Source organism: Lagopus muta, chromosome 1 (genome assembly GCF_023343835.1).
Source record: "Lagopus muta isolate bLagMut1 chromosome 1, bLagMut1 primary, whole genome shotgun sequence".
NCBI classification, from domain to species: domain Eukaryota; kingdom Metazoa; phylum Chordata; class Aves; order Galliformes; family Phasianidae; genus Lagopus; species Lagopus muta.
The window spans coordinates 190,632,443-190,655,885 of NC_064433.1; the positions used below are offsets into that span (position 1 = coordinate 190,632,443).

A 23,443-nucleotide genomic window follows, 5' to 3' on the forward strand; every position below is an offset into this window, starting at 1 on the left:
TCCGGGTAAGTAGGAGCAAACATGAAGGCTGAAAAAGGGCCAGGGCCAGGATAAAAAGAGAAAAGAGCTATATAGGGCAAAGAGGTGAGGTGAGAGAGGAGCAGTTACAGAGAGAGATTGGTGAAAGGAGATCACTGAGACATGAGTGAGCCAGAGGAGGGAGGATGGGAGCACAGTTAGTGACATGGATAATGGCAGGTTACCATCAGGACCAGGAAACATCTGTGAGGATACATGCCAAGTAGGACTTGATATTTTAGTGGGATAAAAAGGCAAGAGGCAAAGATTAGAAAAATAGACTCGTAGAATGGCTTAGGATAGAAAGGATCTTAAAGATCATTGAGCTCCAACCTCCCCGCCATGGGCAGGTTTGCAGCCACTAAATCAGGCTTCCCATTGGCACCTGTTGAAACCTACCAAGGCAGCAGAGAAAATGAAAGCTATACTGAAGGACTGGAATCCTCTCTTACACCAAGCTCCTTTCACCTTTAGGAGTCCATGTACTCCTTTTAGAAGAGAGTCCCATTGTAAATATTCACTTAAACCTGGTACTTTCTACTGCTATTCTCCCACGCTATAGAGATGGAGAAAGAGGAGTTTTCCTGGCTTTCACAACTAACTCAATGAATTACATATATAATTTCATAATTGATGCCTACTAGGTGTACTTTTTTAAACAGAACTACCAGAGCTTTTATAAAGGTGTGTTTGATTAATTGCATCTTTGCTGCCATTTCCTGTCTGCTCGCTGCTGATTTAACATCTCCCGATTGCTTTTCCACAGGCTCTGCAGGAGGAGATTAACGTTTCTGGTAGTAAAATAAAAGTGAGTTACCTGAGCAGTCGCACGGCTGGCTACAAATCAGTCCTGAGGATCAGCATGACCCACCCCACCATCCCCTTCAACCTCATGAAAGTCCACCTCATGGTGGCCGTCGAGGGACGCCTCTTCAGAAAGTGGTTTGCAGCTGCTCCAGACCTGTCCTATTATTTCATCTGGGATAAGACAGATGTCTACAGCCAGAAGGTGTATGGGCTTTCAGAAGCCTTCGGTAAGTGACCTCAGGGCCTGTGTTTCTTTTTAGAAGCCGCTAAGTGGCAACGCAGAAGCCTCGTCGCAGATCGATACAGTCCAACTGCTAACGCATAAAGTGGTCCCTGCTGGTTCACTGCTGTTTCCTTGGAGAGGATAGGGCCCAGCTGTTCAGGCAGCACGCATTTTCCCAGCAGAAGAATACTTATCTATTCTCTGGCTCTTGTCCCAGCATATACATCCTGAGCTGCTGCTATCGTATCCGTACAGAAGGAATGAACTGGGACTAGAGGCATTTGGCTATTTCTCACCTACAGCTGAATGTTGTCAGCACTTCTTTGAAATGAATCCCTAGAACGGAGTCCTAATCTCTTCCCCTCCTTCTGCCTCACTCTCAGGATTACCCTCATCTCATAGTTTCCCTTTTGTTACCTTTTTAAGAACATCATCCCAAGCTGGGCTGCCTTGCACAGTCAGTTACGCCTGCAAAACACTGTCAGAAGCTTCATGTCAGAGGACAGACAGCCTCTGCATGCTCAACATGCCACGTAGGATCTAGAATCATAGAATGGTTTGGGTTGGAAGGGATCTCAAAGATATCTAGCTCCAACCCTCCTGCTATGGGCAGAGTTGCCAACCACTAAATCACACACTAGATCAGTTTGCCCAGGATCCCATCCAACCTGGTCTTGAACCACGGATAGGACATCCACAGCTTCTCTGGACAAACTGTTCCAGCATCTCATCACTCACTGGAAAATTCCTCTGACATCTAATGTGTGATGTTGCCAGGAAGGAAGTGTTTTGAGTGTGTAGTGACTCTGCAGTTTTCCCTTTCCATCTGATGAGCACCCAGAGCAAATACAGTCAAAGATCTTGAAGGTAGACCAGCCCTTGGTAAAGAGAGCTATTAACAAGATGGGAGAGATCTTTAACAAATAGATATCTTTTTGACAGAAGGATGGTGCCCTGATTCCTCATAGCCTCACAGAAGATAAGTCTCTTTCTCATCTTGTTTTCTAAGAGGGAGAGGATGTGCATTTCTTGTACTCAGTCACTAAACTCAGCTGTTTTGAGCAGGCTGAGAGATACAACTTGCTGAACCTTACCCAGTCTGGATCCCAGAATGAGAGCTGTGCCTTCATAGCATGTTTACCTGCTCTGTAAGATGCTAGATGAGCAGGTGATCCCAGCATACTGCACAGCTCTGCAGTCCCAGGATTCTCAAAACAACAGCACCCAGGCTTTTAATGCTTTCATCCACTAGCACAGTGGAAAATATCAAGCCTTCATTTCCTGAGCTACATCTCCCCCTCTGTGAACTTTCAAAAGGCTGTATTTGGTGGGGGATACTGAGTTCACTTACAGCTCAGCACTGTTTTGGAGATCAGACTTTTTTTTTACTGGCAAAAATTAGCCATGTAATTGCTTTTCATTTGTGCAGAACTTACAGTTTTCCTCTGTTCCAGCCATTAGTGCTGGAAAGATAAGGTAGGGCAGAAGAAAAGCAGGCCAATAAAACAGGATCTTGATACTTCTGAGAAAACCGTAAAGGAGCCATTATTCTGTCAAAAATATGATTCTTCTTCTGACATAATTTTATTCCTAAATAACTCCAGTATGTGTAGCAGGGTTATGAAAGACTCTGATTAGACATCAGAACAAGCAAAACTGTGTTCTTTGTACCTTGTTGACGTTATCAATGACCACAAGTCAGCCTCATCTAAAACTGATGTCCATTCTTTGCCCATTGCTTCATTTGTAGTAAGGCCATGATATTCATCAAATTCCTGACATGCAGTCTTATATTAAAGATGGCAGATAGATTAAAATCCTCCTATTTAGGAGTACAGCATTGCTTTACATTCTAGAATAGTCATTGTTTTAAGATATGTCTTTAAAACAGTGCCTTTTAAGTATTTAGCACATTTGTCCAACATCTACAACTCTGTCAACCTTTTTTAAATGCAGATGGCCTTTAAAGTGGGAAACACTGCAAGTCCACGTTATGATGATGGCATTTTAAATGAAATAGGCAGTGGAGTGTAGTATTGTTCCTACCCAACTCAGCTGAAATTCTTAGTGTGCAGACTGCATATTTCCAGGTTACTAATCTGGGGGGGCTCTTTTGTTTCTCTCTTGCTCACAGTTTCCGTGGGTTATGAGTACGAGTCGTGTCCTGACTTGATCCTGTGGGAGAAGAGGACAGCTGTGCTTCAGGGTTATGAAATTGATGCTTCCAAGCTTGGAGGATGGTCCCTGGACAAACACCATGCCCTCAACATACAAAGTGGTAGGTTGTCTGTAGCACATAACCAAGGAATAATGCGGTGCGGCAGGGCCCAGTTGCTTATCATTAAGAATTAAAAGAAAAGGGGGGAAACCTGATCAACATAAGAACTTTACCCTGTTTTCTACCAACAAATTGTTTATGGAATCTACATTTAGAAACAATTTGGTGCATGTAAATCCAAAAGAAGCTGATAATGGTGAATCAGATGAATGCCCATGAAATATATAGGCACCCCTAACTTTGTATTTTCTTTAAAAAAGTGATTATCAAGGAAAATAATCCTAAAGTAAACAAAGAGAGTGTATTCAAGTTGTCACTAGCAGTGATTATAAATCCACCCAGCCACATTATGCAGCGTGCAAGTGGACTTGCATAAATGAGAAGCTTCATGGGTTATAAGGGAAAATGGAAGGCTCCAGAGTCCTTGAAGAGAGTTGAGGACAGCAACAGGGAGACCTGAAAGGTGATCAGAATGCAATTAAAAGATGGAAGCACTGTCTGTCTCTGAATGGTAGCAGTGAGATGGGAGCAAATATCTAAATTCAGCCCACACCGTGGCTGAAAAGACTACGCTTATAGTGAACATACACCGAGCTCCTCCGAGCTTTGTAGATGAAACATTCCTCTAGAGAATGCGCCACGGCTTTCTTGTCTCTCCTCTTTTCATGAGCTATGTGATTTATTTATTTATTTATTACCTGGTAGCCTGCAAACTACAGGGCGGACAGGAGCAGAAAAGGAAAGTGAAAATTCGTGAGATGCTGAAAAGTGTATTTCATTCACAAATATAAGCAGCCTTGTTCTCCCTCTGTGCATTTACCTTGTGAGGAATGAAATGGGCCTGTAAAAAAAAATGCTTGCTTCAGATAAGGTAACCTTCCTTGCAGCAATCACAGAACAGTACTATGAAAACAGTACACCTCCTTGCCACTTCCAGCAGTGCCATGTATCCTCCCTGTGAATCTCAATTTCTTGATTTTGTTATTACTGTTTTCTCTCTGTAGGTATCTTGCATAAAGGAAACGGGGAAAACCAGTTTATTTCCCAGCAGCCTCCTGTAATTGGAAGCATTATGGGCAATGGCCGTAGACGTAGCATCTCTTGTCCAAGCTGCAATGGTCTTGCAGATGGGAACAAACTCCTGGCTCCTGTTGCTCTAACGTGTGGATCTGATGGAAGTCTTTATGTTGGAGATTTCAACTACATCCGAAGAATCTTTCCCTCTGGCAATGTCACCAACATACTGGAACTAAGGTACATCGTGCTGCATGTGGCTGTTATAATTATGCAGTTAAGCTCTGCACAGTCTTGCATACCCAAAAGGAAAATAAGAAAAAGTTATAATAGAAAGCACAAGAAGAATGGAAAAGAAAAGAAAAAATAAAACCTGTCCAGATTTGCCTCTTCTGCAACTATGCTAATTTTGACTTACACCAGAGAAAATTTGGCCGAGCAAGTTCATCACATACTAAAAATATTGTCAGATTTTTGTGCTGCTAAATCAAACTGTGGTAATGTCTCCCGTTTGGTCTGCTTGTAGGCCAGTGGGAATTCTTAAAATTAACAACCAGCCTCCAGGATAACCCAGACTTGGAAGGACACAGCAGTGATGACAGTACATAGAGGTTAATCAGGATAGATGATCATTCATACTTAAGACAGGATGATCACCTAGGGAGTCACAAACCCGAGGTTTTTCTGGTTGTTTTCAAGGGACAAACACATATTGGCTCCCTCTAGTCTCCAACTGAACAGCTGTTATAGGATGAAGATATAGATGGAACATCTTAGAGTACCTGAAGCGTTTCATTTTACCTCAAAATTACAAAGGAAAACAATATATCAGGAGAGACTTCGGAGGCCTGTTAAAGAGCAACCACTAAAAATAATGAAGGGTACAGAACATTACAGATTTATCACAAGTTCTGAGGAAATTAAATAGATTGTGACTGGAACTGAAATTTCATATTGACTTCAGTAGTAATATTCTTCATTTGTAACATTTCTATAACAATTTACAAGACTTCAAAGCACATGAGCCTGGTTCTGGACTCTTCTTGTGGACGGAGTAGACTCACTCCAGGAATGTCACTGGAGTTAAACCAGTATTTTTGAATGAGGCTTCTCTACTTGGAGAACCTGACCCGAGAGCTCAATATGAAGTTTGCATTATAGGACTGTTGGCACTCCCATTTAGCTCTTAAGATCTGGTCTGAAAGAGAATTTCCCAGAAAGCAAGAAACCCTGCTATATTCTGTTTTCACATCCTGTCTCTGGGAGACAAAAGTAAGGCCCTGTTTCTTCAAGGAGTGCCATGTGGAGGGCCCCATCACAGCTGACCAGAACAGCAGGATCCCATGCAGCACTGCTTTGCATTACCATTTGCTCCACAAAGCTGCAGGTGAAAAATAGCATCTGCAGCAGTACTTGTTTCTATGATCCATTTAGTCCCTCGTTAACAAGCACACTACAGTCATTAGGCCCACAAGACCTTGCTGAAGGCTTGATTTGGCACACAGAGCTGTAGATTGTGGTGTATGAGAACAAAATCCAGACAGCTGTCACAAGGTTGGCACCTGCAGAATAGATGTCTTGCTCTGCCCACACAAAGATGACAAAATCAGTTGTTGTTGGATATGGAAGCCCACAGTGACATGTTAGAGAGGGCTGTAGTTCCTTTTGAGTAAATAAGCAAAGAGCTGATGTATCTATTCATTTGTGTGACAGACAAATACTTATCTCATATTCATAAGGTGAGAAAGTGGGATAAATCTTCTGTACTGGTCCACATTAAAGAATATAGTATTCTTCTAGTGCCAGAAAGTTATTTTAATGGCCAAAGGTGAGATTTCCAGAAGATCCTAGGTGATTTGGGGCCAAAATCCCATTGCAACTCATTGGGATTAATATCTCATTCCCAGAAGTACAATTTGGAAAACCCAATCTCTGTTTCATTGTCAGTGGAAATACCAGACCCGGTGGAGGTTTTAAAGAGTGTTTCCTGATTGGAAAAGAGAAAATTGGGAGCCTTGACAGAGTGGCCTTGCTGACTTTTGCGTAGAGCCACAAATTTACTCCAGATTTAAATCTGCTGGAATGATTGCTGCTTCATCTGTGCAAACACTTAGGTTACTGGATCTAATAAACATTTCTTCACTCTGGTGTGCTATAAAGTACATGGGTTCAGATGCAGGCTGACTAAAAGCAGTGGAGGAAAACCATTGCTTTTGCATTAAATAGAGTTCGCTTGTGCCTTCTCAAATCAGCATCTCTGTAGAGATTAACACCCTCACTATTTGGATTTAGTCCTTTTTTTTTTTTTTTAATTTTGTTTTGTTTTTGTTTTTTAAGCGTAGCGTTCTGTTGTAGAGAGGGGTCACAGATAACTGCAGCTGGGTATGTAACCAGACCCATGAAATATGTCCGTCTCGGGATTATTCAGTTCTTTGGACTGGAGTTCCTGAGGTTATGGCAATGAACTGCCACCCACAACGGTGCAATTGGGAAGTTACCTTTGTAAATCACAAAATACTGCTTTGAGTGCTAGTGAAAAAAAGCTGTGCAGATATCTACTTCCACATACATTTAGCTCTGTGTGATAAAGTCTGCCTGGCCCTATCTTTTACATTAAGTGGATAACTCCAAGCAGGTGAGATCCTACTTCCTTTGTGATATGCAGTGATACGTAAGTGAGCTCACTGACAAGTAATATCCAATATAAAATATATCAGTGTCATTCCAGCTAAGTCTTTATTTATTATTGCATTGTATGATACAGTTACTGTCAAGTTTTCAATCTGCTAATAATGCTTCGAATTGAGCCGCTAACACCTCATTCTTTCTTCTATTCCCTGCTTTCCTGTCTTCTGTCAGAAATAAAGATTTCAGACATAGGTAAGCCAACCAGTGGAGAATTCTTATGCTGCTCCCTGTCTTGTTGCATGTTGTTACACAGTGAGCCACGAGTGCCATTTCCAGATGATTCAATAGGAAATGAAGCTGCTGTGATTAAAACTGGCGTAGGCGATCAGTCATCAGAATGGGGAGCCATTAATCACAGAGCAGAATCACACAGACTTTGGCATGATCTGTTGCAGTCGCAGACAAGGAAATATAGAGACAAGAGGAGTGCCTAAGGAGGAGGGTGTAAGAAAAGCGGGTGGGAATTAACCAAGCAAGTCAAGAGAGAGCAGCTCCAGGACACAAGTCGCTTGAAGAGCTTTGATGGAAAAATGATCCTCATTTGGTGGTGGAATGTCTTCCTTTTGAGCTTTGGGGTGAGGACGGACAAAATGAAAGGTCAGATGTACCTAAGGAATAAGATTTTGTAAATGTTCGTCGATTAGAGCTCTCCACAGAGAGCATTCACATTTTGTGAAAGTGCACAAGGCTTAGCTAGGAGGTAGTGCAACACAGAGCCTTAGTCAGGAAGTGCAATAAGAAAGGAAGTAACAACAAGGAAACAGCACGACAGAGAGACTCCTCAGTTGTCTTTGTCATTAAGAATATTTGTCACTTGGGCTCACTGGAGTTGCAGTGAGTTTGATCCAATCAATTTTGTTCACGAAGATGTCAGCCTGTCATTGTTTGTGTTTGCAAGGACTTCTCTGGCTCTGACAAGTTTCCCATCCTTCTTCCCAGATGCTTTCAATATTAGAAGGCTAGGCTGCAGAGTTGGGATGTTTTTGGTTTTGTTTTCTATTTGCATTTGGGAACCTTTTTTTGCTACATGCTTTTTATTTATGTTTCTTTGGCTTTATAGAGGCTGTGCAAAACCAGAAATGTTCATTTTGTCTGCATGCCTGGAAATGCAGTGGAGTAGAAAGTGTTTTTTTGTCTTATTGCCAAAACATTAATGAAAGACTGATTTTTCCCTCTATAATGAACTGGCCCAAAGCTTCTAGTTTGGCTGCAAGGCTGGTACTCAAGACCTTTGCACCGACTATCTTCATCAGGCTGAGTTCCAGCCCCCAGCTCCTCTTTCACATCATTTGAAGGCAATAGAAAAACTAATTTCTCTTTGGAACAGCCAGGTTGTATCCTTAATGACCTAGAAATACATAGCCACTATCCTTAATGACCTAGAAATCCATAGCTACTAAAGTGCACCTGCTTTGACAGTGAAGGAGAGCAGCTGTTACAAGAAGTGTTGTTCTATATGAAGGCAATAACTGAGCCAAGATATATGGACTGGCCACAAATGCTGCAGATGCCACCAGAGCTTTATGAATTTTGCAGGGCTTCACTTTGGGCAATTCCTAGAAAATAAGCAATTAAATGAAAGCAAGCAATGAAAGCATTCCCTCTTCAGTACAGTCCAAAGGTGTCTGATAAGGGTGGAGGAGAGGAGGAGCTCTAGATCAAATATTCCCATCTGAGGCTGCATTAAGAGAGTCATCCACGTGAGCTAGCAGCTGTTCTGTGTCGTTTTGCCCTAACAGTTCTTGTTAGGAAGCCTCTTCATTCCTGAGCCACCGCAAAATGAGCGGGTGTAGTCTTAGTTACAGCTGCAGTGCTCTGAGCTCCATAAGGTTCTAAGCTTGACATCATTGGCAGGGAATAGTTGCAGAGAGATTCAGTTATGGGAACCTCAGTGGTTTGAAAAAGCTGCAGTCCATATGCAGAAATTTCCTCAATTCAGAGAAAAAAATATTTCCTCCCAGTTATGTCACCTGCTGTGATCTTGCTCTCCAAAGGCTCCACAGCTACCATCTAAGAGGCTTTGCTTTCCAGTGCAACATGGGTTTGCTAAGATCTAACTCTGTTCTAACAGCCAAAAAGGCTGTGGGCCAACATGGAAATGTCAGCCAACCCAAAAAGCATCACCAAATAGTGATCTCTCCCAGTTTTACACCCATCTGTCATTTGACGATAGATGAATATGAACTTTCTCCCACATGTCTGTGTATGGACCTGTCTTGATGGGCCAGTAGAAGGTAATGGCTTTTTCCAAGCCTGGCAGTAATAATTTGCTGTTTATTAGTGTTATCTTTTCTCTGCAGGAACATGGAGGGCAGTGAAGCATTTCTGTCTAGCAAATACGCAGAAAATGGCCACACGTAGATATATTCCTCCTTTCTTCTTTCCATTCATACTTCAAAGAGACAGTTGCCACAATTAGTTGCAAAAATAAATGTCTGAGAAAACTGCCCTAGGATCAGATCAGAAGTCCTTTGCAGTTTGTGGGTTGGCTTACGGCATCGCTATGAAGTTTTATTATCCAGTCTGTCACACTAGAAGAGTTTTGGGCATCGCACACCAACTGAAAACACTAAAAGGCCAAGTGTAAATTCAGCTCACTGTGCTGTGTGGCCTCCTTATGTGCTAATCTATTGAATGTCACCCAGGGAGAAAAAAAAAGCCCAATACCTCACACAGGCAGTAATAAAATCCTCTGTTTGTGAGCTGCAGGGTGCTGAGCACGGAGCCATGGAAACAGCCCCATGGAACAAAAATTCTTGACTTCAGGAATTCAGTTGTTCTTTAGTCACCAGCAAATGCATGTGGCCAGCAGGGCTCAGAGGGGAAGAGGGCAGCTAACACAGAAAGTTTTACAGGGATGGTTTCATGTGCTGAAACAAAGAGATCAGACCCAGAGAAGCACCAGAGTTCTATTCAGATTATCTGCTAGGGGTAACTACTGAACCCCAGTGCAAACCACAACCATACTGTTACCACTGACAGAAGTTGTCCTTTGTAGGAGTTGATAGATGGCCTTGCACTTGAAAAACTGAGATGCAGTTCATCTTGTAACATAATGGTTATAAATGTCAGATGAATCATACCTAAAATTTGTCATTTCTCTCTATTGACATAAAGACAGCCACAGCATCTGCCTCGTAGACATGTGAAGCTCAGTTAGATCAATCCCTGGCTTTGAACAGAAGTCGATGAACTAGAAGATGCAGACTTTATTATAGGTAACCTACTGAAATCAGGGACCATCTCTCTTTTCCCAACTTTGTTTCTTAGAGTCTGATTTCCCATGCTGGAGCAGGAGGTCCTGTCTTCAGGCTCCTCCAAAACGCAGGCTCTGTGCCAAGGGAATAATGACAGCCTGTGCATCTATCATAGCACTGCAGAAACAATCTAGATGAGTGCAACATGTCTGCCTATCCACCTAGTGTTCTTATCACTATGAATCTTGTAAGCTGAGAGATACCCAGAGAGTGTTGGCACTATCCTGCTCTAATAAGCAGAAAAAACAAGTGGACAAGGCAGATGTATGGGGGAGCCTATATGCAGCCCCAACCATTAGGCATCCCTGTGAATTTGAGAGATTTCCAACTGCTATCATATCACATTAAGCATATAGGCAAGCCATATCACCTTCCTTTCGCTTTGGAGTGCAAGGCTTCTGCTTACAAGACTGTCCTAATTCCCAATGACTACACCATCATGCTTGCTATTACCCACTAAGAGTCTGGATTCGGTAGGGATCAGCTCACCCCATCCTTTCAACTTGGTTTTGTTGCTTCAGGGAATTAAGCTATCAATACAGTGCTCAAAGTTTCTTCTGAAAAAATCTTAATAGGAGGAGGAATGATCTGAATTGGAAATCAGCTCTTTCCCCTCAGCCCATTCCTAGTGATGGCACTCTCAATATGGGGGATAAATACTCTTAAGACTACAAACACTGTAACTGATCGTCTTTTGAATAGTGGAAAATCTTGTCTTTTGTTTTGCTCCTTTATCTAACTGAGCAATGAGAGAGGATGAAAGGAAAAGACAGAAATCTTCTCTGCTTTGCCCCAGGCAGATTTATTTCACTTGTTGCTCAGTTCAGCCCAATTTGCCACTCAGATTTTTCCTATTGATTGTGACTTTAAATAAAAAGAAAGGCCATCAAATTCCCAGCTCCAGTGCTCATGTATTATCACAGATGAAGCAAAGCAAGTTGGGAACTTTTACAGCTTTTTTGTTTTGATTTGTTGGTTATCTGTTTTTTTTTGGGTTTTTTTTTTCGCAGTATTTTTACATTATGCTTATTCAACATCTCTCATCCTTTGATGAGATTTGAAGGATCTCAAAGTGTTCAACAAAATCTCCAATGTAGAACACTATGCAATTCATGCGAGGTCAGAATGTGACTCTTTCCCTGTAGTGCAAACTGGCAGCCAAAACCAGTGGGTAAATTCCAGCTAGTTCATTTTTAACAGTCTGTGTTTTAGCATCCCTGCTTCACAGCACTCCATTGAATAAGCCATCCAAGGTAGCCTTCCTACACACAGCAGCCCCATGCATGGAGCAGTGCAGAGGAGACCATAATGAGCCTTGCCTGTAAACATAAGCCTAGCTGATAAAGATGACCTAATGCTTCCTAATGCTCACACAGCTGAAAAGACAATTTCACAGAATCACAGAACCACAGAATCGTTGGAAGGGACCCCTGGAGATCTGCCTGGGCTGATTGCCCACCGCCAGCTCAGAAAGCCCAGGACCCTGCGCAACCTGGCCTTGAGCACCTGCAGGGATGGGGCACCCACAGCTCTCTGGGCAGCAGTGCAAGGGCCTCACCACCCTCTGAGTAAACATTTTTTTCCTAACATCCAATCTAAATTTTCCCTCTTTTAGTATAAAGCCATTCCCCCCATCCTATTGTTAGAGTTGAGAAGTTGAGAAGCTTGACTAGGTAAAGCAGAAGTTGTTTAATTTCATCCATATGCAGATTGCAGGCTGTAAGACTCGGTGAGAACTATCTGTGCTCTCCAGGCAAAGATGATAGAGAATTGCAAAGTGCCATTAAAAATCTCCTCCTCTTGTCCACCTCCTGTGCAAAATAAAGATTACAAACAGCACAAAAGCCGACTGACGTTCAGCTGAGCTTTGTTGGGACAGTCAGTGAACAATGCAAGGCCCTGATCAAAAGAAATGATGGATTCCCATTGGGAACTTCTTCCACCAGGGCTGAGGCCACTTGCTTAGCGTGAGTGACACACAGGTAAATGAAATAACACCCTACCAGCCTGCTGTCATTGGGAGGGAATACTGATGGAGACTCAACTGTCAGGCTGGAGCTGTCTTGAAGGTCAGAGTACTTTATTTAGCAAGAATCAGTGTCATTTGTGGAAATGGAATCTGTTCACATTTAATAAGATAAATCCCAGGGGATATTCTAGAATAAATCAGAAAGGTGCTTTTTTTTTTCCCCAAAGTACTAAGTAATTTGAATGAAGAATGTCTTCTTAAACCTGACAGTAATCCAGTAATTTTTATGTGCCTGAAGAGGGGTTAATTCACCTAATGTAGAGGTTGAAGGAGAGAGGAAATTTCTTAAAATGAGGGACAGAGTCAACTGTGATTGACACTCAGCTTTCTAACAAGCTTCTCCTGGAACATTCCACAAGAGCATAACTCTGAACTATGGTCTGTACATCTATTAGAAATTCTAGTTAGCTGATCAGTTTGGACATTTTTGAGTTGTTCTGGAGGAAAGGAGAGACATTTTTGTACTTCTTCCAATTACTGTTTGGCCTTTCTTAGAAAGATGGAAACCTGTTTTCAGGCAGCAGGTGCTGCAGGTTTCATCTGTTGGTTTCAGGCTTAGAACAGATGCAGCTCAATACACGCTGATAGAAAGCTTTTAAGAAAAGAAAGTCTTACCAAGCTATAGATAGAATTCTTCAAAAGCAATTTCTTAAAATTGTTTAAATTATTGTGTTTAAATTAATCTGGTTGTTGCTTCTAGCCAATTCCATCAAATACTTTCCATAATGCAGATACTGGTTTATCATAGAATGGCTTGAGTTAGAAGGGACCTCAGAGCTCTTCTAGTTCCAACCCCAGTTGCAGGCAGGGTTGCTGACCACTGGATCAGGCACCAGATCAGGTTGCCCAGGGCCTCATCCAACCTGGTCTCAAGTACCTCTAGAGACATTATCCATTTTTTCAGTCTTGGATTCATTAATGTTGTGGCCATGGAGCTAAAAATGTTATCCTTACATCTGCTCACTCCATTTTCATAGCCACCCTTTCTTGTTTAACACGGGTATGATGTTCAGATTCCTCATCCCTTCTTCTGGTTCATGCTGTTATTTAGGGCAAAGTATGACTCTTTAAGGGTCATTTGGTTTCTCCCTTCACGGAAGCCCAGTGAATTTGGTGGTGGCAAGTTCCTTATCTCCATAAGGACAGGAAAGGATGCTAGGCTCTTTGCTAAAGTCAGTGGGATTTACATGCAAGAACACCAGCTAAGCCCCAATGGGGTGATCTTCACAATTATATCTTCAAGTGCTTTATGATTAGGTCTGCATTTGGGTTTTTGTCCTGGGATTTTCCTTGGGAGGGCAGATACATTTATTTTTTACTTTGTTTTCTAGGTCTAGTGTGCTATACCTTCCCTCCACTGTCTGGCACTGCCCTAGCACCAGTTTCAGGGCTACGTTAAGTAAATTAAGTGATCCCAGGCACTGGAACTCAATCTGTAGTAGTTCCTGGCATGTGTTTGTCTTTGTTCAGCAAGCCCTTTCCTTTTCAGTGCCAGAGAGCACTCCCAGGCACAGCAATTGGTCACAGATTGAGCTTGTTAACACACCTGTACTAAGATTTGCAAATACAGCACTGCTTCCCTTTCCCAGTGTGTCTACCCTGTGCATTTTTATTCTCTAAAGTGCTTATATTGATTGTTGACATAAGGAAGAAAATCATCCCAAAAAATAATGACATCATGCCCTTGTTTTTCAGCCACAGCCCAGCTCATAAGTATTACTTGACCACAGATCCAATCACCGGCTCCATCTACCTCTCTGACACCAACAGCCGACGTATCTACAAAATAAAGTCAACCACCTCAGTGAAAGACATTGTGAAGAATTCAGAGGTCTTGGCTGGAACTGGAGACCAGTGCCTCCCATTTGATGATACCCGCTGCGGAGATGGAGGCAAAGGCACCGATGCTACCCTTACAAATCCCAGGGGTGAGACTACTTCTTCTCCACAGGCTTTTTATGGAATCTCTCTGAAAGTGGCTTGTTTTGTAATGCTGGAAGAAAGGCCCCAGGATTTTGCAGGCAATTTCAAACCAGTCCTCAAACACATGCTAAGGGCTTGCCTTTGGAAATAAAAGCGTACGTCTTGCTCTCAGCCCACTGTTGAGTGGCTGGGATTAGTGCCAAACCAGAGGTGTGTCGCAATGGGTAAATGTGCAAAGGGCAACAGAATAAAACCACCCATCAATTTTATGCCCACTATAGCTATCCCTCCTCCTCATCAAATAACAGTGGTTGGTCCTTACCAATCTGGGTAAGATTCACTTATGTTCAGTTCACTGAGGCTTTCTTGACATACAAAATAAGCTCTATAAGTGTTGCTATATATAAAATCCTAACAAGAGTTAAAGACAGCTCAGAGATACATGAAACTCAGGTCTATACATCAACATTAGGTATCATGGCATCTATCTTGAATCTTATACAGAGGGGGTGCTAATTTTGATGTAGGAAGTGGTGTAGTTGAGTATGTCTTCACCTCATGATTATCTTGCTTATATTTGATAAAAGCACAGTCAAATCAGAATAAAAGCATCACACAACCTTCATGACTGTGAACTAAATTGTTCAAAACAGGCCTAGCCAAACATATGCAGTCCTATGCATAGCCAAGACTTCAGTCTGGCAATCTCAAGGTAACAAGCCCTGCATATGGAGGATGCCATCCCGCCCAGCTGTCCACAGCTCCTCTGAAAAAAACACACACAGAGTGTAAAGAGGGGGTGGAAGATGTTGCTGGTACATATACCCTGTGGTGCTTATGAAGAGAGAAGGACCACTGTGCAGGAATGCTTTTAGAAATGTGGCATTTTTGCCTGCCATGCATCTTGTTGCCCAGATGTTAGGATTGAGGGGAGTTACTTACAGGCTCTTGGCTTGGACATCGGTGTGCTGCAGGTTTCCTTTTCGCTCACATCTGGGAGTTGTAGCTCCCTCCTTCTTTACCACATCTATTTCCAAGCCCATCCCAGCAGCCTCTCTGCAAATCTCAGGGGTCCTTTAACAACTTGTTTCACAAAGAGCAGGCAAGAGGAAGACAGCGGAGCTGTTGTTTCTCTTTCTGGCTGGATTTCTTGGGAAGTTATTTTTCTTGACATAGAGATGACATTATTGTTACTGAATCCAAAAAAACAAAGTGATTTAGTGACCTTTTGTATCATCTGTACTTGTGATATTTTTTGTTACATTTGGGCTAGCTATTTCCTGGCAGGATGCAGAAGAAATTGCCTTGCTAGATCTTCTCTGTGTCAAAGAGCACGGTAGGCCAAATTGCTCCCCCAGGAATATTGAAAGGGCCCAGAATGGATTTCAGGCACTCCAAACTCCCATGAAGTGACTGTTACACTGAGATGAAGTATCGTCAGAGGCATAGAAAGGGAACTACCTGCAAGCAGGTTGAGAAGTAGAAATTGTCTCACTGAAATGAGTGAAAAGAAAATTAGATGACTTGGGCACAGAGATTCAAACAGTCTGACAGATGAGTCACGAGATCAGGGAATCCAGAGATCTGTAATACCATTTTCTGCACCACTTTGTTGTTCAACCAGTGCAAAAGAAAACAACTTTTGTTGGACCTCCATTCTCCCTTGTACAAGATAAGAGGAATATTATTCATCTCCCTGCATTGGTGGAGGTGGCATGGTTTAGCTGAATTATGTTTCTGAATTCACTGTGGGAAACAAAGCTGTGGAGTTCAAAGCTTTCAGCACTGAAATCCTTCTTGCTGGCAATTCAGGCTCTCTGGAGGCTGTTCTTCCACCTCAATCACACAGCGGCAGAATGCATGCATTCGTTCCTCATTGCTCTGAAATTTCATGGAACAGAAGTAAATTGAGAGTGAAAGAGGAAATGACATGAAGCAAAATGACAACAAGAAAATAATAATCAAGAGAGTCCACACCTCCAATGGAAAGTTTGCAAACACTGTTCTCTGATCTGGTTCTAGCCCAAGTTTGCAATGCCTGCTGAGACAAATAGCCTTGGCAGGTGTGACTCACTTCCCATTCGCCTCAATAAATGATTAACAGTGAAAACTTGAACTGACAATGTAATGTCAGCATTGTTTCTACCTTCACTGCAGTGCATCCTAGCAGAAACACTGGCAAGTTCTCTTCCTTGGTGTGAAGGTATTGCATATTAGTTTGAAATAGCAGTGATTTCTTGTACAAGTAACCAGTAGTCCTCAGGTTACCCTCTGCTCCCCTCTCTTGGCAAGGGAAGTGAAAGACCAGAGTACATCAGAAAATGATTCTGTAGCTATAGAAATATCTCCTGGCTAGGGCTGGACATGGAGAGTTTACCTCTTTAAGGATCACCGGTCCTCATGAGACTTTTTAAGGCTAAAGTTAATTTTTAACTGAAGATAATTACTATGTATTTTGTGGACATCTTTGCAGCTTGTTCAAAAGTTGTAAGGAAACAAGGTCTTGCCTTCTATTTCACGATTTTAATTAAGTAGCTTTTAATTAGCTGGCATTTGCAGCTTGCTGGAAAATACTGAAAGAATAGAATCCTACCAGATGAAAAACTGTAATTCATAAAAACTGATGGATCAGTCATGGAGTAACAAATTCATAGAACTGAATCACAGAACCGTTTGAGCTAGAAGGAAGCATTAAAGGTCATCTAGTCCAACTCTGCTGGACACCCACAGCTCCATCAGGTGCTCAAAGCCCTTGTCCAGACTCACCTTGAATGTCCACAGGGATGGGGCACCTATCATCTCTTTGGGTCTTGTGGATCTACCTTTAACCTCTTGGACCAGTCAAGCATCAGCTCTGCGTATGTCTTCTGGCTCTTCCCTAAGGGGAAACAAACTTCTTGCAAAAAAAGAACACTTCTCCATACCATGGCTAAAGAATTTCTGGAAATTAATAGCACAGGTAGATAAACAGGAGAGGTAGCCTGACAGATGAAACAGTGGTGGCAGTTGTTTATTCAGGGTATTTGTCACAGCTTATACTCCCAGTTATTTGAACAGGTTGCCCGGCGAGGCTGTAGACGTCCCCTGCCTGGAAGCATTCAGCAGAGGGCTTGGAACTAGATGATCTTAAAGGTCTCTTCCAACCCAAACCAATCCATAATTCTGTGATTTGCCGCAGAGCCCACTGGCCCTTTCACATGCTAGTGGATTTCAATATATCCTTGCAAATTCAAGTGTTACCACTTTCTAATTATCATCTGCTAATAACAATTGTCTTCTACAAGCAATCTAAAGAAAAATTAAAACTCCAGCTTGTCAGAGCATTTGTTTTCATCTGAGTACTCGCCAGTGGTTCTCCTTGAGAAAAATGTGGCAGAGAAATTACCAAGGAGCTTGCAATTAAGAGAGATTGCCATGACAAGTCTGACACGGTTGGAAGATGGTTTCAGAAGGGACAGAGCTGGGGGTGGGGATCTCATTCATTTAGCACGGCAAAAACAATGCAAAATGAAGTAATTAATTTGGGACAGATTGCTTCCTTCACTGTGTCCTGCTGAATGTGTAAACAAAATCTCAGTTGTTCGCTAAGCGTTCTTGAGTTTGACAGAATTAGAAGAAACTGAGCCCTCCACAATCTGTTCCGATTTTGTCAAATAGGAATAAAATGAACATTTCAAAGAAGACCAGAGGCTTATTGAACAAAATGCCATCTCTTAATTTGACCAGAAAAGACACACAGGGAAAGGGGCAACAGCAGAGTTACGCTGCCCTTCTAAGAAGCCAGACTCTAATCAGGGACCTTCTAAAGAAGCTGCACCTGGACCCATGCTTCGATGCCGCCAGCAATTTTTTGACAAATCTCCCTGAACACCTATCTTATTCCCCAGAGGAAGTCTTGTGCTACTAATTTCTAGAACTTGTTTAGCCACAGTATGGAGAAGTGTTCTTTTTTGCAACTAGAGCAGTGTTTTCTGTTCTTTCTGCCTTTCCTCATCCATTCCTGTCTTTTAGCTCCTTTCTTGACCACTGCGGAGCACCAAGCTGATCTTTGCAAAAAAGTTTTCTCACAAAATCCAAAATCTTTACTCCTCTGTGCTATTTTTCAGCTTGTCATTGTGTATGGGTAGTTAGACTTACTCCTTCCCCTGTGAACTCCTCTGTACTTATTGACATTGATTTTCATCTGCCATTTTATCACACGGTCGTTCAGCATCAAGCCTGACAAGAAAACTTCAAATTTATATTCCTTTAGCACCTATTTTTTTTTTTTTTTTCACTAAAAAGGGTTCTCCCCGCCCATTTTTTTCCCCCTAAGTAGAGCTGGAAGTGCAATGCAGTCACTTTTAGTGGTTCATTTTTAGAACAGCCTCCCTGTGTTCCAGCAGCTATTTGCAGTGGGACGTTGTGTCGTCACCTCTTCACACTGCAAGGTCCTGGCATTTCAAGGAAATGTCATCACGTCACAACTTTCCATCAGCACGACTCGCTGGTGTAATGCATGTGGTGTTCCAAGCCTTGGTGTCTTACGGGTTGTCTGGCTATCCAAGAGGAATCATAGAATCATTAAGTAGAACCATTAAGCTTGGAAGATGCTTCTAAGATCATCTCGTCCAACTGCCCACCGACCACCGATATTGCCCGCCAAACCAACGTGATTTCCTAATGTATGTATTTCATAACTCGAAGATCAAAATGTGGGTCTGCAACACCACCTGGTTTGTGGCAGCAGATGTTTTCTCTTAGTAACTGTGAGACTGAACGTCAAGCTGTATGCTGCAAATCTTCAATTCCCCTTATGTTACTATGGAAACTTGAGAGGAGCCTTCTGTCAAAGCGACCCAAGGCCTTTGGCTTTTCATGTGTAACATGTGAATTACCCATTCTCTGTACCAATAACCAACACTGGAACTGTGCCATAATCAGAAAGGAAACAGAAATTCCTATCGAAAGTTGTGGTCTGACCTCTCCAATCTATTGCAAGGAAACCATGCTTCTTTCTCTTTGCAAGTCTAAAGACTTGTCTATGGGAGAGCCAGGCTCTCCTTTGGAATTAGAATCAATCATAGAAGCATACAGTGTGTTGGGTTGGAAGGAACTTTAAAGATCATCCTGCTCCAACCTGTGTTGTGGGCTGGTTGCTACTCACCAGATCAGGCTGCCATGGTCCCATCCAACCTGGCCTTGAGCATTCCAGGGCTGGGGGATTAGACTGAATTCTGAGACAACCAGCTGAACTCGGGAAGGGACTGGAGTAGTTGCCATGAGAGGGGGGTGTGGAGACAGAAATCAGGCCTTAGACAGATTGAAAACTTTGTTACCCTGCAGAAGGTCCTAGGAAATGTAAGGTAATTGAGATTGCTTGGTTTCTGTGAAGGAGGGATAAGCAGAGAAGTGCTCTGTGATAAGAGTGCATGCACCTGCCATGGCTCCCGAGCAGGATGATAAGTGGTAACTTTACCATCCCACTTCAACTTATTCGGGTGTGCAAGCTCTTTGTCTAAGCTGGACTGCAGAATGAAGTTGTGCTGTATCGACTGATCAGAGCGGCTCCCGAGCCAAGGTGCACACAGGTTGTTATTGCTGTAACTGGTTAATCAGAACAGCCATCGGAGCTCGGCACTGAGCGCTGGGAGCCGCTGTCAGCACACACTGCTGATAAGTTCAATCCAATCCACATGGAACTCGCTAGGAGAGAAAATTCTGCCTCATTTAAAATCACATTATCCAGCCTGCCACCCTTCGCTGCCTTTTGACCTGTCATGCAGAGTAACGGACAGGCGCCCTGAGAAGTGCTGGCTGTGAACCTAGGAAGGGTTCCCAGTTCCCTAGTGCTTAACAAAAGACAATGAAGAGCAACTAAGTGCTCCTCTGTAAAAGCTGGTCTACCACATTGCTTAAAGTGCTCGATTGTATTGCTGGTTGTCAAACAAACACCACCAAACATTAAAGAAGTTGCCATATGGTGGGCAAAATAATTAGAGGAGCGATAACCTTTGGCAGCAGATGCCAGTGACAAGTGACACGTGCCAGCATCCTGGATGGGTTGCTGAGCAGCGTGTCACCTAGGGCACGATGTTGACAGATGTCATGACAGGTAAAGACAACATCCTTCAAGCCATGGATGCAAGTGAATATTGATGCCTATCCCTCCAGATCTCCCTGCAGCTTTTGACAAAGTGCTAAGATACAACTGATGCTTTGAGGCATCCCAGCTGTTCAGCTGCAGGGAGGTGTTCAAGGCCAGGCTGGATGAGGCAACCTGATTTTAGTGGCAATCCTGCCCACTGCAGGGGGCTCAGACTAGATAGTCTTTTAGACCCCTTCCAACCCAAACCGTCCTATAACTCTATGATACTGCACAGCAGGAATAAGTGGTCACCATTGCCATGGCTTCTCCTGTAGCTTTAAGTTGTGCAAAAAGTTCTTGCTACTCTTCTTTGAGTGTCTTGTTTCATGGTCCTGTTGAGATTAGCTCTATCTTGGCTTAAGTTAAACACAGGTATTGGAGTGTAGGACTAGAAGCAATCTCTTGGGTCATTTAGTCTTGTCATCCATTATCTCAGAAATCCTGTCATATAATCCCCTCCAAAATTAATGAACTTGATCTTAAAAGAAGCAAGAAGTAATTTTTTTTTTCCTTATCGCCCTAGAGGCTGTTCTGAAATCTCACTGCTCTGTTGGTCAGATATCCAATCCAGGTCAAAGTGATGCCCTTCAGGCACGGAGATGCTGCGAAGGACCAAGGAAAATGCAGTTTTTACCTCCCAGCTAAAATACACAGCTCCCATTCAGCTCAGTGGTCTGCAACATTGGTGTTTTGACTCCTAACTGACTTTGACTCAACAGGTTGCAGTTTTATTTCAATTTTTTCTTTTGCCTCAGCTAAATGGAAAAGTTTGTTCTTTCCTCAAACAATGAGGTTTTCTTGCCATTACTTCCAGGCTAGATTATCTTCTGTGTCATTTCATTTCCTCTGTAGATTTCTGTAGGACCAAATATGATACATTTTTCCACTTATCATCCACCTCCATGGCTCCCAGCCCATACAATAGTTACAATGCTGGCTGAAGGCCATGATTTTAATTTCCAAAGCAATCAGGGGATTAGTCCCTGCTGCATGAAGGGCAAAAACTTTTAATCTGTGAACTGCTGCATGTGTACTTTGCAGCATACCTCACAGTGGATGAAAGTCTGAGGGTAAATGTTTCAAGCAAGGAGATCTGGCTGTAAAACAGCATTTTGGAGAAGCACAAGATCTCATCGCTTCTCAGAAACTTTCTCAAGTCTTTCTATCTTGAACAGATTTTCCATCATATCTATCACCATGATGACAGCCAAAAAAACATCATAGAGAGGACTCACGTCACTAACTTCATCTGTCTGCAGACAAATGTTTCCTGTGGAAATCATAGGAGCATAAAGGTTGGGAAAGACCACTAAGTTCATCTAGTCCAGCCATCAACCATCACCACCGTGCCCACTAAACCGTGTCCCCTGTTTGAAATATTTGACATATTTGCTGTACTCTCCTCTTATAGTGAGTAAGAAGGAAAAGGTGCATCTAGAAGGATTCGTATAATCACTCATGTATATCTGCTTTAGGGCAATATACATTGCACCCTAGAAATAGGTATTTCTCTCTGCTGATTGAAAGAGCTGCAGATACTTGCTTGTATGCAGAATGCATTGTTGACTTTTTGCCAAGTGACTGCGACTCTACTAGCGAAAGAAACCAAGCAGAAGGATCCTGATATTCATATATTCATATATTCCAAGCAGAATTTTCACGTGGATAGGAAAGGACGTTTCAGGCTTCTACATTCTTCTACTTTACTGTTCCTTTACATTCTTTGAGTGTCTGGAGATACTCAAATATCATGCCACGCAGCATTCTGCAACCGTGGGATAGATGAGATGAGCGACTCTATTAGTATCCATGGAGTTATTTTTAATTTATGCTGGCATAAAAGAGAGGTGAATGGGGCCCTTAACTTCTTATTCCTGCTTTCATCATGAATACTCTCCATGACCTTGTGAAAATTGCTTTATCTCTTATTTTCCTGATACGTAAAATTAAGATGATCACACTCACAGACTGCTATGAGGTCTAATTAGTAAGTGTAAAGCACCATGAAATCCTCTGATGAAAGATGCAGAGTATGGCTAGCCTGGGATAAAGAGGATTAAAGGAGGTTTTGCTAACATAACAAGTACTTGAGAAATGACACCTAAGGGGAAGGGAAATAGCACATATCTGTAGGGAAGGAAACAAGAGTCAGCAGTCTGTAACAGCTGTTGACAGATTTCAAATCCAGTGATTGGGAGCACGTCAGCAGAGGGGGGTTTGAACAGTGATACAAATCACCTAGCCATATTCAGAAACAGGTGAGTTACTGTAGATTGGTGGGGTTGTTCCAGTAGAAACCCTTCCACACTTACTCTTCTGGCATTTGACCTGATGAGTCTTTCGTAGGTGTTCTCATCACTGTCTCTGAAGCCATTCACCAGAGTAACATTTTCACATGCATGGCTCAATAGTCATACTACGAGCAAGGCATCGTGTTTCTGAACACATAACTATGTGTCAGACATAACTATGTTTCAGACACATAACTATTAGAAAACCTATTCTTTTTAGGGGTTTGCTGGATGCCATGCCCTGTTCCATGTTTTCTGGGGATTTCTAAGTTGCTTTATGTGCTAGTAATGTTCAGAAGTGCCTTCAGTGTAATGGTGCTGCTCCAGAGCTCCCAGTATCCAGAACTCCTGTGTGTCCAGCTCATCCTTTTTGAATGCCAGAAAATATATTGTTCCCAATCAAACTGCAGTGTTACTTTTTCAAGGGTCAGACCAGACACTATCACATTCATCACGTCTTTTCAGGTTGCTGTTCCTTTCTGACTGACTGACTTATTGCTTCCCTAGGCATCACCGTGGACAAGTTTGGACTTATTTACTTTGTAGATGGCACTATGATCAGGAGGATCGATCAGAATGGGATCATCTCAACAGTGTTGGGTTCCAATGACTTGACATCTGCTCGGCCTCTCAGCTGTGACTCTGTCATGGACATTTCTCAGGTAAGACAGCCTTTGGTTTTCTGCCAGATAGAATCCTATGCTTTCACCTTGTCTGCCTGTCTGTGTGCCTCCACAGGTTTGACAAAGAGATGTTGGGTGAATAACATCCTTACGTATTTTGTACTA

General features: G+C 42.5%; 1 protein-coding gene across 1 annotated transcript in view; it reads left to right on the plus strand.

The window, feature by feature from the left end:
• TENM4 (teneurin transmembrane protein 4) overlaps nucleotides 1-23,443 on the plus strand; it is a 1,593,907-nt gene that overhangs the window by 1,520,214 nt on the left and 50,250 nt on the right. Inside the window, exons 30-35 of the mRNA XM_048933792.1 lie at nucleotides 785-1,052; nucleotides 3,183-3,326; nucleotides 4,331-4,580; nucleotides 7,200-7,220; nucleotides 14,010-14,242; nucleotides 23,163-23,317. Coding sequence (XP_048789749.1) covers nucleotides 785-1,052; nucleotides 3,183-3,326; nucleotides 4,331-4,580; nucleotides 7,200-7,220; nucleotides 14,010-14,242; nucleotides 23,163-23,317 — 1,071 coding nt within the window. The remainder of the gene's footprint in view (nucleotides 1-784; nucleotides 1,053-3,182; nucleotides 3,327-4,330; nucleotides 4,581-7,199; nucleotides 7,221-14,009; nucleotides 14,243-23,162; nucleotides 23,318-23,443) is intronic.